Raw genomic sequence first — 19,191 nt, forward strand, 5'->3', positions numbered from 1 at the left:
TTGAGAAGGAATCATAAGTACTACACACAAATGACTGGCTTTCGTTGTTTAAGATTCCCAAGAGAGACAAGAGATAAGAAATGATCACTGCTACATTTCTCTGCCAGGATCTAAGCATGACATTTAGAGTCAGAGGATCTTGCCTGGAGCCATGGTTCTACCACTTAAGGCTTTGTAACTTCAGATAAGTAATTTAGCTTCCTTGAGCTTCATTTCCTTCATTGGTCTTTTTGGGTTATCACCCATGGTTTAGAGTATTTTTTAGAGCTCCAAAGATCAATGAAATAAAAACACTTGCAAGCTGCGAATACCATACAAGTACAAATGTACTAAGAATCGGTAACTTTTCATGTTCTACATTAGAGGACTATAAATCATGAAAAACAAACTCGTATTCCTATTACTCAAGTCTAAAGTAGTGAAGATAAAGTTGTATTGTCCCCCAAACAAAGTTGATCTTTAAAATGGACCCCCCTCCCCGTCTTTTATACAGAGATGAGCGGCACGGCAGGACGGAACATCTCTCCACTGTCACACCAGCTCTTTTTAGTTGTTGCACCTAGCTTCTTCTGTGCCAGCACCAAAAATAGTTCCAGTTTGAAGGAAGACATGCAGATATGCGCTGGCTAGAACTGTTTTGAGGAGCTGGCCAGGGTCCCATCAGAGGTTACAGGTCAATTTTAAAAATGAAGAAAATTCCTTCTCCCATTCCCCCTGTCTTACATAAAATGCAGGGCCAGAGTTCAATTCCTGTTTGTATTTTTTCATTTGTAAAAGTTTAAAATTCAAATTTATTATTTGTTTCTATACTGATAGACCTCTGTAGAGAAATCTTTCTCCAGACCCTCACTCACCGTTTATGTTCTGAGGAAAAAACCCATTATATATATATTTCTTTTTCATTATTTTTCTTTCAAATGTGTTCAGGCAGCCCATGTAATTTAGTTATAGGATTAAATTTGAATATATCTTTAAATCTAAACTTACAAACTCACAGAACATACTCTTTTATTAGAGTACTTTCTATAATACAAGCGTGGAAATGAATTTACTCTTGAAATTCAACTTCAGAACACTACTTAGAAGAATGTGTGTCTAAGAAGAATCTAAGAAAGAAAAGATTGGGGTAGCCAATTCCATCACTTATGAAGCTTTTTTTGTTGTTGTTGTCATGTCTCTTTAGACTTAAAAAATAGCTTTATTGATATATAATTCACATATTATCCAATTCACTCATTTAAAGTATACAGTTTAGTGAATGGGCTTTGGTATATTCAAAACATTGTGCAACCATCACCACTGTCTAATTCCAGAATATTTTCGTCACCCCCAAAGGAGACCCCATACACATTCAGCAGTTGCTCCACTTTCTCCCCTTCCCCAGGCCCTCACAACCACTAATTTGCTTTCTGACTCTACGGAGTTACCTATTCTGGATATTTAATATAAATGGAACCATACAATATGTGGCCGCTGTGACTGGCTTCTTCCACTTAGCATCATTTTTGGGGGGTTCATTCGTGTTGTGGCATGTGTCAGTACTTTATTCCTTTTTATGGTAGAGTAATATTTCATTGTGTTGACGTATCACATTTTGTGTATCCACTCATCCGCTGATGGACACTTGGATTGTTTCTACCTCTTGGCGATTGTGAATAGTGCTGCTATGAACATGAGTGTACACATATGTCTTCGAGATCCTGCTTTCAATTTTTTTGGGTATATACCTAGGCATGGAACTGCTAGGTCATATGGTAACTGCTTAACATTTTGAGGAACTCTTAAACTGCTGCAGCAGCTGCACTATTTTACATTCCCACCAGCAATGTACGATAGTTTCAATTTCTCCAATTTTTCTTTTTTTTTTTTCTTATTTTTTGCGGTATGCGGGCCTCTCACTGTTGTGGCCTCTCCCGTTGCGGAGCACAGGGGGTCCAGATGCGCAGGCTCAGTGTCCATGGCTCACGGGCACAGCCGCTCCGCGGCATGTGGGATCTTCCCGGACCAGGACACGAACCCGTGTCCCCTGCATCGGCAGGCAGACTGTCAACCACTGCGCCACCAGGGAAACCCCTCCAATTTTTCTTTTTTATTGTAGCTATCCTAATGGGTGTGAAGTGGTATCACACTGTGATTTTCATTTGCATTTCCCCCATCTGGCTGTTTAAAATAGATATATATTTTAAATATTTTTAGAGGTCATTCACCTGGCAACCTTAACCCTCTAGAACGTGGTCCTGAATGGAACATATTGCAAAAGGGTTTCCAAACCAGTAAGAGTAGTCACAGACCTTCTGCATGAAAGCCCTGCACTTTGCCCGCAGGCCCCTCATACAGTGAGTAACTAACTCTTATTCAACGCTCATGATTAGCTATTATGTATTCCAGAAAGGAGCTGGACAATCCACCGTGGCAGATATTGTGGCAGGAAGGGAAGTGACAGTAGAAGTGACAATTAACAATCTGCCACTGAAAGAGAACTATAATACTTCCCAGGGCATTTTATGACCCCAAGTCTTCAACCAGAGCCCAATTATGTTCAGTATTTTTTAAGAAGGCAAAGCTACATATAATACATTTTAGAAATATTTCCATGAAGAATGACTTAGAGAAACACGTTTTGCTCTTAAATGGATAAGCCTGCATGAATTTTCTATATACTTAATTTCCTAATGGTATCTGAAAAATTAGGTGATATTGAGTTTCATCTTGAATGCGGAAAGAATAAAGCAAAAATTCAGATTCTGTAAAATTATTGAAGAAACTGTTTAAAAAAGTAAATGAAGTGTTTTCAAGAACTTTAATTCTACTTTTTTGATGAAGTTAACAATTAGTTGATTTGTCTGATACTCAGAGCTTACTTTTGCTTTAGAAAATCCCTGTTATTTTGGTATGTGTTCATGGCATAATGCCAATAAATTAACATTTAATCTATCTTCTCAGCTGAGTTCCTAGAAATTGTTGCTGGTCGACACTGGTTTAAAGTACAAACCCTAAAGCTGCACAGTATTTAATGTATGACCAGTGTATGAACAGTGCTTTCGGTCTCACTTATTTGTCCATGCTGAAACCTCCTTCTGAGTTGTTCCAATATCCCTTCATAAAAACTAAGAACTAATAGAGCATACACAGAAAAAAAAAATCCAGCATCTTTTCAAAGGATTTCTTTCTTGATCTGAAGCACATTTTACATTTCACAGTCTCTCCCCTACCTCATTTGCAGTGGGTCTCCAGCTAGTTATGTCATATCTGTTTTGTGTGATCATCAACAATTACATTTCAAATACACAGTTACCTCTTGGAGCATCTTAAATTTTCCTAGCAATTTCTGTTTTCTGGATTTTGAGAGCAGATCATCAAGCCTTCGATCAGATCATAGTAAAGCCAGTTTAATGGCAGGTCTTTGGTAGCCTCTAAAACCTGAAGACACACAGGTGGATCATGACTACATAAAGCGCTGACATGTCAGGCTCTGGCTCTTTCTGTGCAGTGGACCCCTGAATGAATTTCTGCCCCCAAACAGACCAAAATGAAATAATCTTTTTTTTCTTTTTAATTGGGTTGTTGCCCAGTCTTGTATTTCAACAGTAAATCGAAGTGGTTGCTTCCTTTTACTTTGTACAGTTCTACACTGGGAAATGCCCTTTTTATTGACAATGGCTGACTGTCTCCTACGTTGCACTGTCAGTATCTAGATGCTTCCTGTTTTAAAGAGGATATATTACTACTTTTCCAAATCTAGAGTTTAAAACGGAAGCAATGTGTTATATTAGCTAATTTTATTTTATTTTATTTTATTTTTTGCAGGTTTCTGGAAAGTGCCTTTTCTGAAAACTGCTGATTGGATTCCACTTTCGAGCTGCCTCTTTATAAACCCCTCTCCCTACCACCATCACTGCCACCTCTCCTCGCCCCGCCCCTGCAAAAAATCCCTGGTGTGCTTGTAGTTCATTCTCAGCAACTCGTTCATTCTTTTTTTCTTTGATTCTCAATTTTCATAGTCATTTTTCCTCCTCCCGATTTTGCAGCAAAAACAAAAAAAAAATTGCAGTTGTAACATCCTATTAATCTTTAAAGCCAAGAGATAGGTAAAAAAACTTTTCTCCCCTTGACTTGAGACCATTCCACACATTGACAGGCAGCCAGCAGCATATGCTTTTTGCGAGAATAATTGAAAATATCAACTGGAGAGCACAGAATCCTTTTGAAACTCTGCCAGTTATTTGAAGTAACTTCAGCAGAGGAAAAAAATAAAGCACTCAATATCTTAACCTTGACGGCTGCCTTCTTAGGAGTTGGTCTCTAATTTGATTTTTAGTTATTCTGATACAATTTTTATTTTATAGTGGGCTTTTTGTTTGACTAGACCACCAAATTTGACTTAAATGAAAACTTAAGTGCTAACAAAGAAACCTTTCACCAAAGCAACCAGTTATCTCTTCACATTTAGCTTGAATTTATTTTTAACCTTTCAACAACAGCAGTAATAGTGTTGTAGAGAGGGTGCACTTGATTTTAACTTTGCTTTCAATATGACGGCTGTCAATGTTGCCCTGGTTCGTGATACCAAGTGGCTGACTTTGGAAGTCTGTAGAGAATTTCAGAGAGGAACCTGCTCTCGAGCTGATGCAGATTGCAAGTTTGCCCATCCGCCAAGAGTTTGCCATGTGGAAAATGGTCGTGTGATGGCTTGTTTTGATTCTTTAAAGGTGAGTCTCATCTAAATGCACATCATTTTTAATTGAAACTTGTTGATTTCTCTGGGTTTTTTTTGAAATATGTTGTGCCTTGAAATTAGTCAAGTTAATGATAGCATGAAAGCAGTAAGTTTGTTTGTTTGTTAAGACAGGATGTAGACTTTGTAGAACTAAGCCAGACTAAAGCTCACCAATCAAAACTCACTGACCGAGATAGATAGACTTAAATAAAAAAAAATTCAAGAATTTTTGTAGGAGTGAGAAGTTGTAGCCTTGCTGTACTTTACGTCTGTGTATATTATTTAGATTTTAATACAGTGGTCATAGTCCTCAACATAGAGAAGTCCTTCACTGAAATATAGCTTATTATCTATATTATCAAAATATACTTGGCAGGGACCAATCAGAGGATAAATAAAGTCAGACAGAGAAAGTATAAGGTGAAAATCTCACCATCCAGGAGGAAAATGATGGCATTTTGAATTTTCTTAGTTAAAGAATATTTTGAACCTTTAACTTAAACATATTTGCTACAAAACTAGGTTCATGTAATTTTCTTCCTGAGCAACTGATTGACCAATTTCATATTTGTGAGCACATTTTATAAGGAAAGGTCTATTGCCAAGGTCATCAAACCTGAATATTATGTACATGAGTATAAACAAAATATGAGGACAGGTGAGATATTATGTAGAATAGAACATATATGATTGCAGAATGAAAAATGCACTGATTTTCATGTTTTATCCATGGTTATCCTTAAATTAAGCATAAACGTACAAATTAAAGCATAGGAGTAAAAAATGATAATAGATTCCTGGTTGAATTAGTAAGATTTGCTGTGATTCATTTTAGATTTCTTTTCAAAATATGTTAAAATGGATATGGGGGGGAATGAATTGACCTTAATAACTGTTTCAATTTCTTTTTTTTTTAACATCTTTATTGGAGTATAATTGCTTTACAATGGTGTGTTAGTTTCTGCTTTACAAAAAAATGAATCAGTTATATATATACATATGTTCCCATATCTCTTCCCTCTTTCATCTCCCTCCCTCCTAGCCTCCCTATCCCACCCCTCCAGGCGGTCACAAAGCACCGAGCTTATCTCCCTGTGCTATGCGGCTGCTTCCCACTAGCTATCTACCTTACGTTTGGTAGTGTATATATGCCCATGCCTCCCTCGCTCGCTTTGTCACAGTTTACCCTTCCCCCTCCCCATATCCTCAAGTCCATTCTCTAGTAGGTCTGTGTCTTTATTCCTGTCTTACCCCTAGGTTCTACGTGACATTTTTTTTCTTAAATTCCATATATATGTGTTAGCATACAGTATTTGTCTTTCTCTTTCTGACTTACTTCACTCTGTATGACAGACTCTAGGTCCATCCACCTCATTACAAATAGCTCAATTTCGTTTCTTTTTATGGCTGAGTAATATTCTGTTGTATATATGTGCCACACCTTCTTTATCCATTCATCCGAAGATGGGCACTTAGGTTGTTTCCATCTCCAGGCTATTGTAAATAGAGCTGCAATGAACATTTTGGTACATGACTCTTTTTGAATTGTTTTTCTCAGGGTATATGCCCAGTAGTGGGATTGCTGGGTCATATGATACTTCTATTTGTAGTTTTTTCAGGAACCTCCATACTGTTCTCCGCAGTGGCTGTATCAATTTACATTCCCACCAACAGTGCAAGAGGGTTCCCTTTTCTCCACACCCTCTCCAGCGTTTATTGTTTCTAGATTTTTTGATGATGGCCATTCTGACTGGTGTGAGATGATATCTCATTGTAGTCTTGATTTGCATTTCTCTAATGATTAGTGATGTTGAGAATTCTTTCATGTGTTTGTTGGCAGTCTGTATATCTTCTTTGGAGAAATGTCTATTTAGGTCTTCTGCCCATTTTTGGATTGGGTTGTTTGTTTTTTTGTTATTGAGCTGCATGAGCTGCTTATAAATTTTGGAGATTAATCCTTTGTCAGTTGCTTCATTTGCAAATATTTTCTCCCATTCTGAGGGTTGTCTCTTCATCTTGTTTACGGTTTCCTTTGCTGTGCAAAAGCTTTGAGGTTTCATTAGGTCCCATTTGTTTATTTTTGTTTTTATTTCCATTTCTCTAGGAGGTGGGTCAAAAAGGATCTTGCTGTGATTTATGTCATAGAGTGTCCTGCCTATGTTTTCCTCTAAGAGTTTGATAGTTTCTGGCCTTACATTTAGGTCTTTAATTCATTTTGAGCTTATTTTTGTGTATGGTGTTAGGGAGTGATCTAATCTCATATTTTACATGTACCTGTCCAGTTTTCCCAGCACCACTTATTGAAGAGGCTGTCCTTTCTCCACTGTACATTCCTGCCTCCTTTATCAAAGATAAGGTGACCATATGTGCGTGGGTTTATCTCTGGGCTTTCTATCCTGTTCCATTGATCTATCTTTCTGTTTTTGCACCAGTACCATACTGTCCTGATTACTGTAGCTTTGTAGTATAGTCTGAAGTCACGGAGCCTGATTCCTCCAGCTCTGTTTTTCATTCTCAAGATTGCTTTGGCTATTCGGGGTCTTTTGTGTTTCCATACAAATTGTGAAATTTTTTGTTCTAGTTCTGTTAAAAGTGCCAGTGGTAGTTGGATAGGGATTGCATTGAATCTGTAGATTTCTTTGGGTAGTAGAGTCATTTTCACAATGTTGATTCTTCCAATCCAAGAACATGGTATATCTCTCCATCTATTTGTATCAACTTTAATTTCTTTCATCAGTGTCTTATAATTTTCTGCATACAGGTCTTTTGTCTCCTTAGGTAGGTTTATTCCTAGGTATTTTATTCTTTTTGTTGCAATGGTAAATGGGAGTGTTTTCTTGATTTCACTTTCAGATTTTTCATCATTAGTGTATAGGAATGCCAGAGATTTCTGGGCATTAATTTTGTATCCTGCCACTTTACCAAATTCATTGATTAGCTCTAGTAGTTTTTTGGTAGCATCTTTAGGATTCTCTATGTATAGTGTCATGTCATCTGCAAACAGTGACAGCTTTACTTCTTCTTTTCCAATTTGGATTCCTTTTATTTCCTTTTCTTCTCTGATTGCTGTGGCTAAAACTTCCAAAACTATGTTGAATAATAGTGGTGAGAGTGGGCAACCTTGTCTTGTTCCTGATCTTAGTGGAAATGCTTTCAGTTTTTCACCATTGAGGACAATGTTGGCTGTGGGTTTGTCATATATGGCCTTTATTATGTTGAGGAAAGTTCCCTCCATGCCTGCTTTCTGGAGGGTTTTTATCATAAATGGGTGTTGAATTTTGTCGAAAGCTTTTTCTGCATCTATGGAGATGATCATATGGTTTTTCTCCTTCAATTTGTTGATATGGTGTATCACGTTGATTGATTTGTGTATATTGAAGAATCCTTGCATTCCTGGAATAAACCCCACTTGATCATGGTGTATGATCCGTTTAATGTGCTGTTGTATTCTGTTTGCTAGTATTTTGTTGAGGACTTTTGCATCTATGTTCATCAGTGATATTGGCCTGTAGTTTTCTTTCTGTGTGACATCCTTGTCTGGTTTTGGTATCAGGGTGATGGTGGCCTCGTAGAATGAGTTTGGGAGTGTTCCTCCCTCTGCTGTATTGTAGAAGAGTTTGAGAAGGATAGGTGTTAGCTCTTCTCTAAATGTTTGATAGAATTCTCCTGTGAAGCCATCTGGTCCTGGGCTTTTGTTTGTTGGAAGATTTTAAATCATAGTTTCAATTTCAGTGCTTGTGACTGGTCTGTTCTTATTTTCTATGTCTTCCTGATTCAGTCTTGGCAGGTTGTGCATTTCTAAGAATTTGTCCAGTTCTTCCAGGTTGTCCATTTTATTGGCATAGAGTTGCTTGTAGTAATCTCTCATAATCTTTTGTATTTCTGCAGTGTCACTTGTTACTTCTCCCTTTTCATTTCTAATTGTATTGATTTGAGTCTTCTCCCTTTTTTTCTTGATGAGTCTGGCTAATGGTTTATCTATTTTGTTTATCTTCTCAAAGAACCAGCTTTTAGTTTTATTGATCTTTGCTATTGTTTCCTTCATTTCTTTTCCATTTACTTCTGATCTGATTTTTATGATTTCTTTCCTTCTGCTAACTTCGGGGGTTTTTTTGTTCTTCTTTCTCTAATTGTTTTAGGTGCAAGGTTAGGTTGTTTATTCAAGATGTTTCCTGTTTCTTAAGGTGGGCTTGTATTGCTATAAACTTCCCTTTTAGAACTGCTTTTGCTCATCCCATAGATTTTAGGTCGTCATGTCTCCGTTGTCATTTGTTTCTAGGTATTTTTTTATTTCCTCTTTGATTTCTTCAGTGATCACTTTGTTATTAAGTAGTGTATTGTTTAGCCTCCATGTGTTTGTATTTTTTACAGGTCTTTTCCTGTAATTGATGTCTAGTCTCATAGCGTTGCAGTCGGAAAAGATACTTGATACAATTTCAGTTTTCTTATATTTACCAAGGCTTGATTTGTGACGCAAGATATGATCTATCCTGGAGAATGTTCCATGAACACTTGAGAAAAATGTGTATTCTGTTGTTTTTGGATGGAATGTCCTATGAATATCAGTTAAGTCCATCTTGTTTAATGTATCATTTAAAGCTTGTGTTTCCTTATTTATTTTCATTTTGGATGATCTGTCCATTGGTGAAAATGGGGTGTTAAAGTCCCCTACTATGAATGTGTTACTGTCCATTTCCCCTTTTATGGCTGTTAGCACTTGCCTTATGTATTGAGGTGCTCCTATGTTGGATGCATAAATATTTACACTTGCTATATCTTCTTGGATCGATCCCTTGATCATTATGTAGTGTCCTTCTTTGTCTCTTCCAATAGTCTTTATTTTAAAGTCTATTTTGTCTGATGTGAGAATTGCTACTGCAGCTTTCTTTTGGTTTCCATTTGCATGAAATATATTTTTCCATCCCCTCAGTTTCAGTCTGTATGTGTCTCTAGGTCTGAAGTGGGTCTCTTGTAGACAGCAAATATATGTGTCTTGTTTTTGTATCCATTCAGCCAATCTGTGTCTTTTGGTGGGAGCATTTAGTCCATGTACATTTAAGGTAATTATCGATATGTATGTTCCTTTTCCCATTTTCTTAATTGTTTTGGGTTCATTATTGTAGGTCTTTTCCTTCTCTTGTGTTTCTTGCCTAGAGAAGTTCCTTTAGCAGTTGTTGTAGAGCTGGTTTGGTGGTGCTGAACTCTCTCAGCTTTTGCTTGTCTGTAAAGGTTTTAATTTCTCCATCAAATCTGAATGAGATCCATGCTGGGTAGAGTAATCTTGGTTACAGGTTTTTCTCCTTCATCACTTTAAATATGTCCTGCCAGTCCCTTCTGGCTTGCAGAGTTTCTGCTGAAAGATCAGCTGTTAACCTTATGGGGATTCCCTTGTGTGTTATTTGTTGTTTTTCCCTTGCTGCTTTTAATATGTTTTCTTTGTATTTCATTTTTGACAGTTTGATTAATATGTGTCTTGGCGTATTTCTCCTTGGCTTTATCCTGTATGGGACTCTCTGTGCTTCCTAGACTTGATTAACTATTTCTTTCCCATATTACGGAAGTTTTCAACTATAATCTCTTCAGATATTTTCTCAGTCCCTTTCTTTTTCTCTTCTTCTGGAACCCCTATAATTCGAATGTTGGTGCCTTTAATGTTGTCCCAGAGGTCTCTGAGACTGTCCTCAGTTCTTTTCATTCTGTTTTCTTTATTCTGCTCTGCAGTAGTTATTTCTACTATTTTATTTTCCAGGTCACTTATCCGTTCTTCTGCCTCAGTTATTCTGCTCTTGATCACATCTAGAGTATTTTTAATTTCATTTATTGTGCTGTTCATTGTTGTTTGTTTCATCTTTAGTTCTTCTAGGTCCTTGTTAAATGTTTCTTGCATTTTGTCTATTCTATTTCCAAGATTTTGGATCATCTTTACTATCATTATTCTGAATTCTTTTTCAGGTGGACTTCCTATTTCCTCTTCATTTGTTAGGTCTGGTGGGTTTTTATCTTGCTCCTTCATCTACCGTGTGTTTTTCTGTCTTCTCATTTTGCTTATCTTACTGTGTTTGGGGTCTCCTTTTTGCAGGCTGTAGGTTCGTAGTTCCCGTTGTTTTTTGGTGTCTGTCCCCAGTGGCTAAGTTTGGTTCAGTGGGTTGTGTAGGCTTCCTGGTGGAGGGGACTAGTGCCTGTGTTCTGTTGGATGATGCATGATCTTGTCCTTCTGGTGGGCAGGTCCACGTCTAGTGGTGTGTTTTGGGGTGTCTGTGGACTTATTATGATTTTAGGCAGCCTCTCTGCTAATGGGTGGGGTTGTGTTCCTGTCTTGCTAGTTGTTTGGCATAGGATGTCCAGCACTGTATCTTGCTGGTCGTTGAGTGAAGCTGAGTGCTGGTGTTGAGATGGAGATCTCTGGGAGATTTTTGCCATTTGATATTATGTGGAGCTGGGAGGTCTCTTGTGGACCAGTGTCCTGAAGTTGGCTCTCCCGCCTCAGAGGCACAGCACTGACTCCTGGCTGCAGCACTAAGATCCTTTCATCCACATGGCTCAGAATAAAAGGGAGAAACAGTAGAAAGAAAGAATTAGTAGAAGGAGAAAGAAAGAAAGAAAGGATGGAGGGAGGGAGGGAGGAAGGAAGGAGGGAAGGAAGGAAAAAAGAAAGAAAGAAGATAAGGTAAAATAAAGTAAGTTAAACTATAATAAAGTTATTAAAATAAAATAATTATTAAGAGAAAAACAAACAAACAAACAAAACGGATGGATAGAACCCTAGGACAAATGGTGGAAGCAAAGCTATACAGACAAAATCTCACACAGAAGCATACACCTACACACTCACAGAAAGAGGAAAAGGGGAAAAAATCATAAATCTTGCTCTCAAAGTCCACCTCCTCAATTTGGGATGATTGGTTGTCTATTCATGTATTCCACAGATGCAGGGTACATCAAGTTGATTGTGGAGGTTTAATCCGCTGCTCCTGAGGCTGCTGGGAGAGATTTCCCTTTCTCTTCTTTGTTCTCACAGCTCCCAGGGCTCAGCTTTGGATTTGGCCCCGCCTCTGCGTGTAGGTCGCTGGAGGGCGTCTGTTCTTCGCTCGGACAGGACGGGGTTAAAGGAGCCGCTGATTTGGGGTCTCTGGCTGACTCAGGCCGGGGGGAGGAAGGGGCACGTACTGCAGGGCGAGCCTGCGGCGGCAGAGGCCAGCATGACATTGTACCAGACTGAGGCGCGCCGTGTGTTCTCCCGGGGAAGTTGTCCCTGGATCCCGGGACCCTGGCAGTGGCGGGCTGCACAGGCTCCCGGGAGGGGAGGTGTGGATAGTGACCTGTGCTCGCACACAGGCTTCTCGGTGGCGGCAGCAGCAGCCTTAGCGTCCCCTGCCCGTCTTTGGGGTCCGCGCTTTTAGCCGTGGCTCGCACCCGTCTCTGGAGCTCCTTTAAGCGGCGCTCTTAATCCCCTCTCCTCGCGCACCAGGAAACGAAGTGGGAAGAAAAAGTCTCTTGCCTCTTCGGCAGATCCAGACTTTTTCCCGGACTCCCTCCCGGCTAGGCGTGGTGCACTAACCCCCTGCAGGCTGTGTTCAAGCCGCCAACCCCAGTCCTCTCCCTGCGCTCCGACCGAAGCCCGAGCCTCAGCTCCCAGCCCCGCCCGCCCCGGCGGGTGATCAGACAAGCCTCTCGGGCTGGTGAGTGCCGGTCGGCACCGATCCTCTGTGCGGGAGTCTCTCCGCTTTGCCCTCTGCACCCCTGTGGCTGCGCTCTCCTCCGCGGCTCTGAAGCTTTCCCCCTTCCGCCACCCGCAGTCTCTGCCCGCGAAGGGGCTTCTAGTGTGTGGAAACCGTTCCTCCTTCACAGCTCCCTCCCACTGGTGCAGGTCCCTTCCCTATCCTTTTGTCTCTGTTTATTATTTTTTCTTTTGCCCTACCCAGGTACGTGGGGGGTTTCTTGCCTTTTGGGAGGTCTGAGGTCTTCTGCCAGTGTTCAGTAGGTGTTCTGTAGGAGTTGTTCCACGTGTAGATGTATTTCTGGTGTATCTGTGGGGAAGAAGGTGATCTCTGCGTCTTACTCTTCCACCATCTTGCCCAACCAAGCCTCAATTTCTTGATATTGTTTTATCCTCATCATGACCAATTTTACCTCATTCACATTTTTATTTATGGCTGCTTTGGCTAATAGAGATGTATTCCTTCCTGTGATCATTTATTCAGAAAACATGTTATCGTGATATCCTACTTAAGTAGTTACTTTTGCTTATTTCATGGTTGCTAGTTTTTGTTGCAGACCATTCCAGTTCAAGAATGGGAACTAGTTATAAAGATAATGGCAATTCCTAACATTGAAAATGTCTGAATTGCTCTTTTTTGTAGCAGATATTATAACTAAAGGGCTTATTCTGTTTTCTTTATTTCATTTTCATTCAGGTTTCATCTACAATTATTTTATGTATTATTTAAATCTTCTGTGTATTACTTAAATCAAGGACTGTGCAGTGCCTTAAATGGAAAAGAGCACTGGACTAGTTTAAGGGGGAAAAAAGGAGATGTCTTTTAGCCAGTTCATATAGAGTGTCCAGCACTGCACTAGTCACTTTACAGATCTTGTTTCAGGAGTCCCAGCCCCACTACTGTTTTTGACTTTAGCTACTTAATCTGACAGAGCTTGAGTTGCTTCATCTGTAATGCATGGGTAATTCTTCTCTACCTAACTTCCATGAATATTGTGGAGATTCCAATGAGATAACATAAATGAAAAGCCATGTATCACTATAAAAGTGAATTAAGGACTTCCCTGGCAGTCCAGTGGTTAGGAATCGGCGCTTTGACTCCATGGCCCCGGGTTTAGTCCCTGGTTGGGGAAGATCCTGCAAGCCGCATAACGTGGCCCCCCCCCCCAAAAAAAAGTGAATTAAATGAAAAGTTATCTTCTTACTATTAACTAAGATGCTTATTTTAGGAGTTCTTCAAAACAGTTCTATTTAGTTAGGGTTTTATTATCTAAAACTACACATTAATGTTTCAAATGGACATGCCCACATCCAGTTGCCATGAGTGTGATGTTAGTTCTTCAAGCAAAGTATCACTGTTTTTATGGCTTACTCTTAGATATAGAGTTCCTTGCAGGCTTTGTAAATTCTGTCTTTTCAGGTGTCTGGCGGAAAGAGATGTGTGATATTACTAATCATTGATATACTTCAGATCAGTTCTCCCATTTAAAGGCAAAAGAATGCCATAATGGAAACATTTTGAAAAAGTAATATGGAACATGATTGTTAACAAAATGCATACTGCACTACCACTTTAAAGCTTGGAAAATGTTTAATTCAGAGACTAAATAGATAATGGCCAATGAATAGTAATAAGCCACTTAATTATTTAAATACACTGTCTACTCAGTATATCCAGTGTTTTTAAAATAATTTTTCATATGTTAAAATCTTGATGACCAGTCGCACAAGATAAAGATGATTTACATAATCCTTACATCCTCAAATTTTAATGAAAATCTTAGTATTTGAAACATACATTGCCTTTCAAACAATTAATTAGTCATTTAGATAGCACATGCATCACAGTTCCACGTCTGCATAAAAGCTTTGTAGTTCTCTTATATTATTCCTTATCCATGATAAGCATGAAAACTATACCAAGTTGACAATAGTTGACCTACGTGGGTTGTACTACTATCATATCTATAATACACAAATAACAAAATAACATACCTCGATGGTTATTGCAGCATTTGCTACCCACTTTGAGTTTCTGTGCTTGAAACACTTTTGAGATGTATCTGTGCACTGTTTCTTCTTCCATGAGTGGTTAAATAACAAGCAATCACTTGATGAGTTTTGGGCAGCTGCTTTTGTTTTTGTTGTTTTTATAAGGATTCCATTAGCGCTAGGTACTCTACCAGATGGTGATGGTTCTTTGCCTTCGTAATAGGCACAATAGTTAACAATATCCTATACTCACCTTATAATGAGGGAATGTTATGAAAATAAGGAGGGCAAGCTTGATGGCTAATTGTGCATTGTGCTGAAGTGCTGTGCCCATCACTCCATGAATGTTGAGTGTTCAGGGATGAAGTTTGCACCATCTTCAGATAGAGATCTAGATAGCACAGCCCATAGATTAACTTCCAGCTACGTAAAAGAGTCTTGTGTCATGTTGATATGCAGCTGTTTTTTGACTCAATTGCCTAGTCGGCTTGGCACAATTTATTTCAGAATTTCTCTCCAAAGTATTGCTTCACCCATTCTGTGCCAATTTCTTGATATTACAGTTTGCAATTGATCTAGGTTGGTATTTTTAGCGACTGTCCCTTGACTTTAACAAAAGATCATTCCTGAAAATACTAGAAAATACTGAAAATACTAGAATCTGTGATTGTTTTCATAGCCAATATTGTCTTCATGTATTCTGCTTCAGCAATTTCATGTGTCTTAAACCTTCTTCTCCATACTTGAAGCACTGTGATACCTGCCACTTGTTATCTAGGGAGGATATAAATGCTGTCATTATTTAATTATGAAAGATCAACACCCATCACATCTGCCCACTGCACTCACCACCTTGGGTAGTTTTGTGACAAAAATCTCCTGGCAAGGGCCTTAGCAGCAGGCATGGTCAGAGGACTGGGTGAGGAAAACACAAAACAGCCCCATACTATGTCTTCAAACATCACATATGATCGCAAGCATAATAATATTTTGGCAAGTGAAACTGGTTTTATAGACGTATGGGTGTGAATCTATCCTTGTAGGTCAATTTGTCCTGAGTTACCAGTATATTCTGTACTAGTATCACTAGTCACAGCAGTTTTCACCAGTTTAAAATTTGATTATTTTTGAGTGAATATTTACCTCATCCCTGCTTGCTAAGGGAAAACTTACTGGGAGCAGAAGACTCCTAGCAACATAATCCCAAGGGTTGCTGAATTATGCAAGATTTAGAATCATTTATGAGCTTGATCAGAGGGGTCTGCCTGTATTATAAAGATACATAGACAGCACCTGTCATCCTGAGACTCAAGGAAAATAACATTTTACTTAAGGATCTCTATCTTCTATTATTGACCTTAAAAAGGATGTATCTTTGACTGGTAAAAGTCAATGCTATTTTGGACATTTCAAAAATCTCTTTTGAAAGAAAAATGGAATTACAGTCAGTACCCAATGAAATACATATTGATAGCTCAGCCTCACTTGTTAAACTTTTTATTTTGAAATAATTTTAGGCTTACAGAAAAGTTGCAAAAATAGTACAAGGAGTTCCTGCATACCCTTCACCCAGCTTCCTGTAATGTCAACAACTTACATACCATACATAGCACAGTTATCAAAACCAGGAAATAACTCTAGTTCAATACCATTAAGTAAACTAGAGACCTTATTTGAATTTCACCAATTTTCCCTCTAATGTCCTTTCTCTGCTCCAGGACCCCACATTGCATTTACTTGTCATGTTTATTTAGTCTCCTCCAGTCTGTGACAGTTCCTCAGCCTTTCCTTGTCTTTCATGACCCTGACACTTTGGATGAGTACTGGTCAGTTATTTTGTCGAATGCCTCTCAGTTTGGGTTTGTCAAATGCATTCTCATGATTTGACTGAGGTCATGCATTTTTGGCAAGAAAACCATAGAAATGATGTGCGTCATATTCGAGGGTACTTGATGTTGATGTATCTTCTCTCTCATGTTAACCTTAATCACCTGATAAAGATGGTGTCTGCTGGGTTTCTGTGCTGTAAAGTTTTCCTCTTGTGAAAATCGATAAATATCTTCTTCATTTATTCAACATCTCCTCAACATACCATTGATGGTAAGGATCATCCCAATATCCAAGCTGTCAAAATGTGGAAGTGTCCATCTTAGAAGTGATGGGTAACACACTTCTCTACTAACTGTCAGTCAAGAAAGGGAGGGAGGAGAAAATGGACCAAGAGATGAGGAAAGACTGAGAAACTGTCACAGATTGGAGGAGACTAAATAAACATGACAAGTAAATGCAATATGGGATCCTGGATTGGATACTGGAGCAGAGAGAGGACATTAGGGGAAAAATTGGTGAAATTCAAATAAGGTCTCTAGTTTATTTAATGGTATTGTAGTAAAGATAATTTCCTGGTTTTTATAACTGTGCTATGTATGGTATGTAAGTTATAGACATTACAGGAATCTGAGTTAAGGGTCTCCAGGGGCGTTCTGTACTATTTTTGTAATTTCTCTGTAAGTCTAAAATTATTTCAAAGTTAAATGTTTTAAAAAGAACTTTCTTAGTCTTGCACATGCATCTCCTGTCTTTTGATGCTCAGAAATACAGTGGAGTATTATTGTTTCTTTTTTTAAAATCTTTTTAATTAATTAATTAATTTATTTATTTATTTAATTTTGGGCTGCATTGGGTCTTTGTTGCTGTGTGCGGACTTTCCCTAGTTGCGGCGAGCGGGGGCTACTCTTGGTTGCGATGCGCGGTCTTCTCATTGCTGTGGCTTCTCTTGTTGCGGAGCACGGGCTTCAGTAGTTGTGGCTCACGGGCTCTAGAGCGCAAGCTAAGTAGTTGTGGCGCATGGGCTTATTTGCTTCACAGCATATGGGATCTTCCCAGACCAGGGCTTGAACCTGTGTCCCCTGCATTGGCAGGTGGATTCTTAACCACTGTGCCACCAGGAAAGTCCTAATGTTTCTTTTACTTTCTTCTCTTTTTTAAACTTTGGGTGTGGTAATGAGAAAACTCTGAAATGCATGGAGTGGCTGGTCTTGGGACTAACCTCAACTAACTAGATGGGTTGGATAATTTAAATAGTTAAGAAAGCACTCATACCCATAACAGCGCTTCACAAACCTAGCAAATCAAAAACTTTGAATGTAGAACATTCATTTCAGATTGTCACCATTTACAGATAGGAAACTGGAGATCCAGTGAGGGAGAGTCCCTTGTCCAACGTCACATAAGCAGTTATCAAAAGATCCTGAGAACTCCAGTGTTCTTCCAATCATTTCAGTCTTTTTTCCTGTGGTGAAGAAGGAGATGGAGAAAACATCATTTGGGCTTATTGTGTTTTGTTTGTTTTTGATCTTTGCAGCATTCGTTTAATTCTAAGAGAAGAAACATACTGCTCAAAAATATGGAACGCGTCACGAATTTTCGTGTCATCCGTGTGCGGGAGCCATGCTAGTCTTCTCTGTATCTTTCCAATTTTAGAATATGTGCTGTCGAAGCAAGCACTGGGCTATTGTTTTACTAAACCAAAAGCATCCAGTGCTTATCACGTCAGACTGTCCCACATGACATTGGGATGCCCTGTTTTCAACGTTTTGTGTTTCTCCTTCACTTTCTGTTATTTCAAAAGGGGGAAAAAGTCAACTTTCCCTTTCCTAATCTCTCCCTCATTTATTGTTTCATGACACTGTGTTTAGATGAAGACTTTAATTAAAGTTTCATATTTAGTTCTCTGACAGTCATTTGGGCTATTAATTTTGAAAAGAAGGAGGAAGAGAGGCAGGGTGTTTTTATTTTTAGACCATGTTATCTAACTTAGTGATACTAAGCTTTGTTTAATCACCAAGAGTCAGAACACTGAGCTGTCTCTACTCCCTCGTCCATCCTTTTCTTCACACCCTGCATTGCTGAGTTAGCTAGCCAGAGTCGGGGATTGTAACGGGCTGTGGATCACGTATATCTTCACTGCATGAAACTCTTTGATGTCTGATGCTGTTATAGATATACTCATTAGTACAAAGTCCTGGCCAGCTAGGGAGGTACCTGTCACAGATTAACTGAAAATATTGCACTAGCAGCTCAGCCTTGTTATGGGTCAAATACAGTTTTGTAAAAGAATTTGGAATCTAATCCAATGAATTTAAAACGTTGTTTTATGGAAGCATAGCTCAAGATCATTTCTCTCTCCCCCTTGCAGCCAAGGTTGCAATTGGCTACCTGGTAAGAAAGGACTTGTGATATGGCCAGGGATGTATTCTTCAACCAAAATTTGGTACCATTAAGATGGACCCTTTGTCACAGGAACCCCATTTAGTACCAAGAGATCTGAATATCTGAAGTTTGAGAACTGTCTACTATATGTCAACTCTTTTGTGTGGAAGAAGCTCTTTACATGTTATGGAAATAGATGTCTGATCTTACTTGATCATATAATAATTCTCTCATGTCACATAGCTATATGAAGTCATTATAAATATTGTTTTTTTCTTTACTTCACGTTTTTGTGAAACGTGGATACAAGGTACTTCTGTGCATCTGGAAATAGCAATTAGTTCTTCTAGGAACATGACTTTATTCATAGAACATCATTTACTCACTGCTGTTTTTGCCCTTACAGATTAGGTTTCTGATTGTAAAGTCCCCAGGTTTGCCTTGTTTTCCTCTGTCTCAGCTGGCCGCTTGATTGTTGACCTACAGGGGTATATATTCCAGAGGAATTTTAGCCATCTGGCCATCTGTTCTTTCCTCATTATCTCTAAATAAT

At 38.9% G+C, this 19,191-nt stretch overlaps 1 protein-coding gene and 1 non-coding gene across 6 annotated transcripts in view; one reads left to right on the forward strand and one right to left on the reverse strand.

Moving 5' to 3' along the window:
- The window catches only part of MBNL3 (muscleblind like splicing regulator 3), a 124,708-nt gene that overhangs the window by 51,991 nt on the left and 53,526 nt on the right, over positions 1-19,191 (forward strand). For 4 of the 5 annotated variants that reach the window (XR_009518055.1, XM_060003029.1, XM_060003030.1 and 1 more), the window contains exon 2: positions 3,808-4,709. Coding sequence is in view for 4 of the 5 variants with exons in the window: in XM_060003029.1 (XP_059859012.1) it covers positions 4,533-4,709 (177 nt within the window). In the remaining variant the exon portion in view is untranslated. Of the gene's footprint in view, positions 1-3,723; positions 4,710-19,191 lie in introns of those variants that run through there. The other variant, XM_060003028.1, reaches the window with a different exon arrangement.
- Positions 17,827-17,933, reverse strand: LOC132419131 (U6 spliceosomal RNA). Its single transcript, XR_009518138.1, has one exon. It is a non-coding gene; the product is annotated as a U6 spliceosomal RNA (small nuclear RNA).

The sequence above is a fragment of the Delphinus delphis genome, chromosome X (genome assembly GCF_949987515.2).
Source record: "Delphinus delphis chromosome X, mDelDel1.2, whole genome shotgun sequence".
NCBI classification, from domain to species: domain Eukaryota; kingdom Metazoa; phylum Chordata; class Mammalia; order Artiodactyla; family Delphinidae; genus Delphinus; species Delphinus delphis.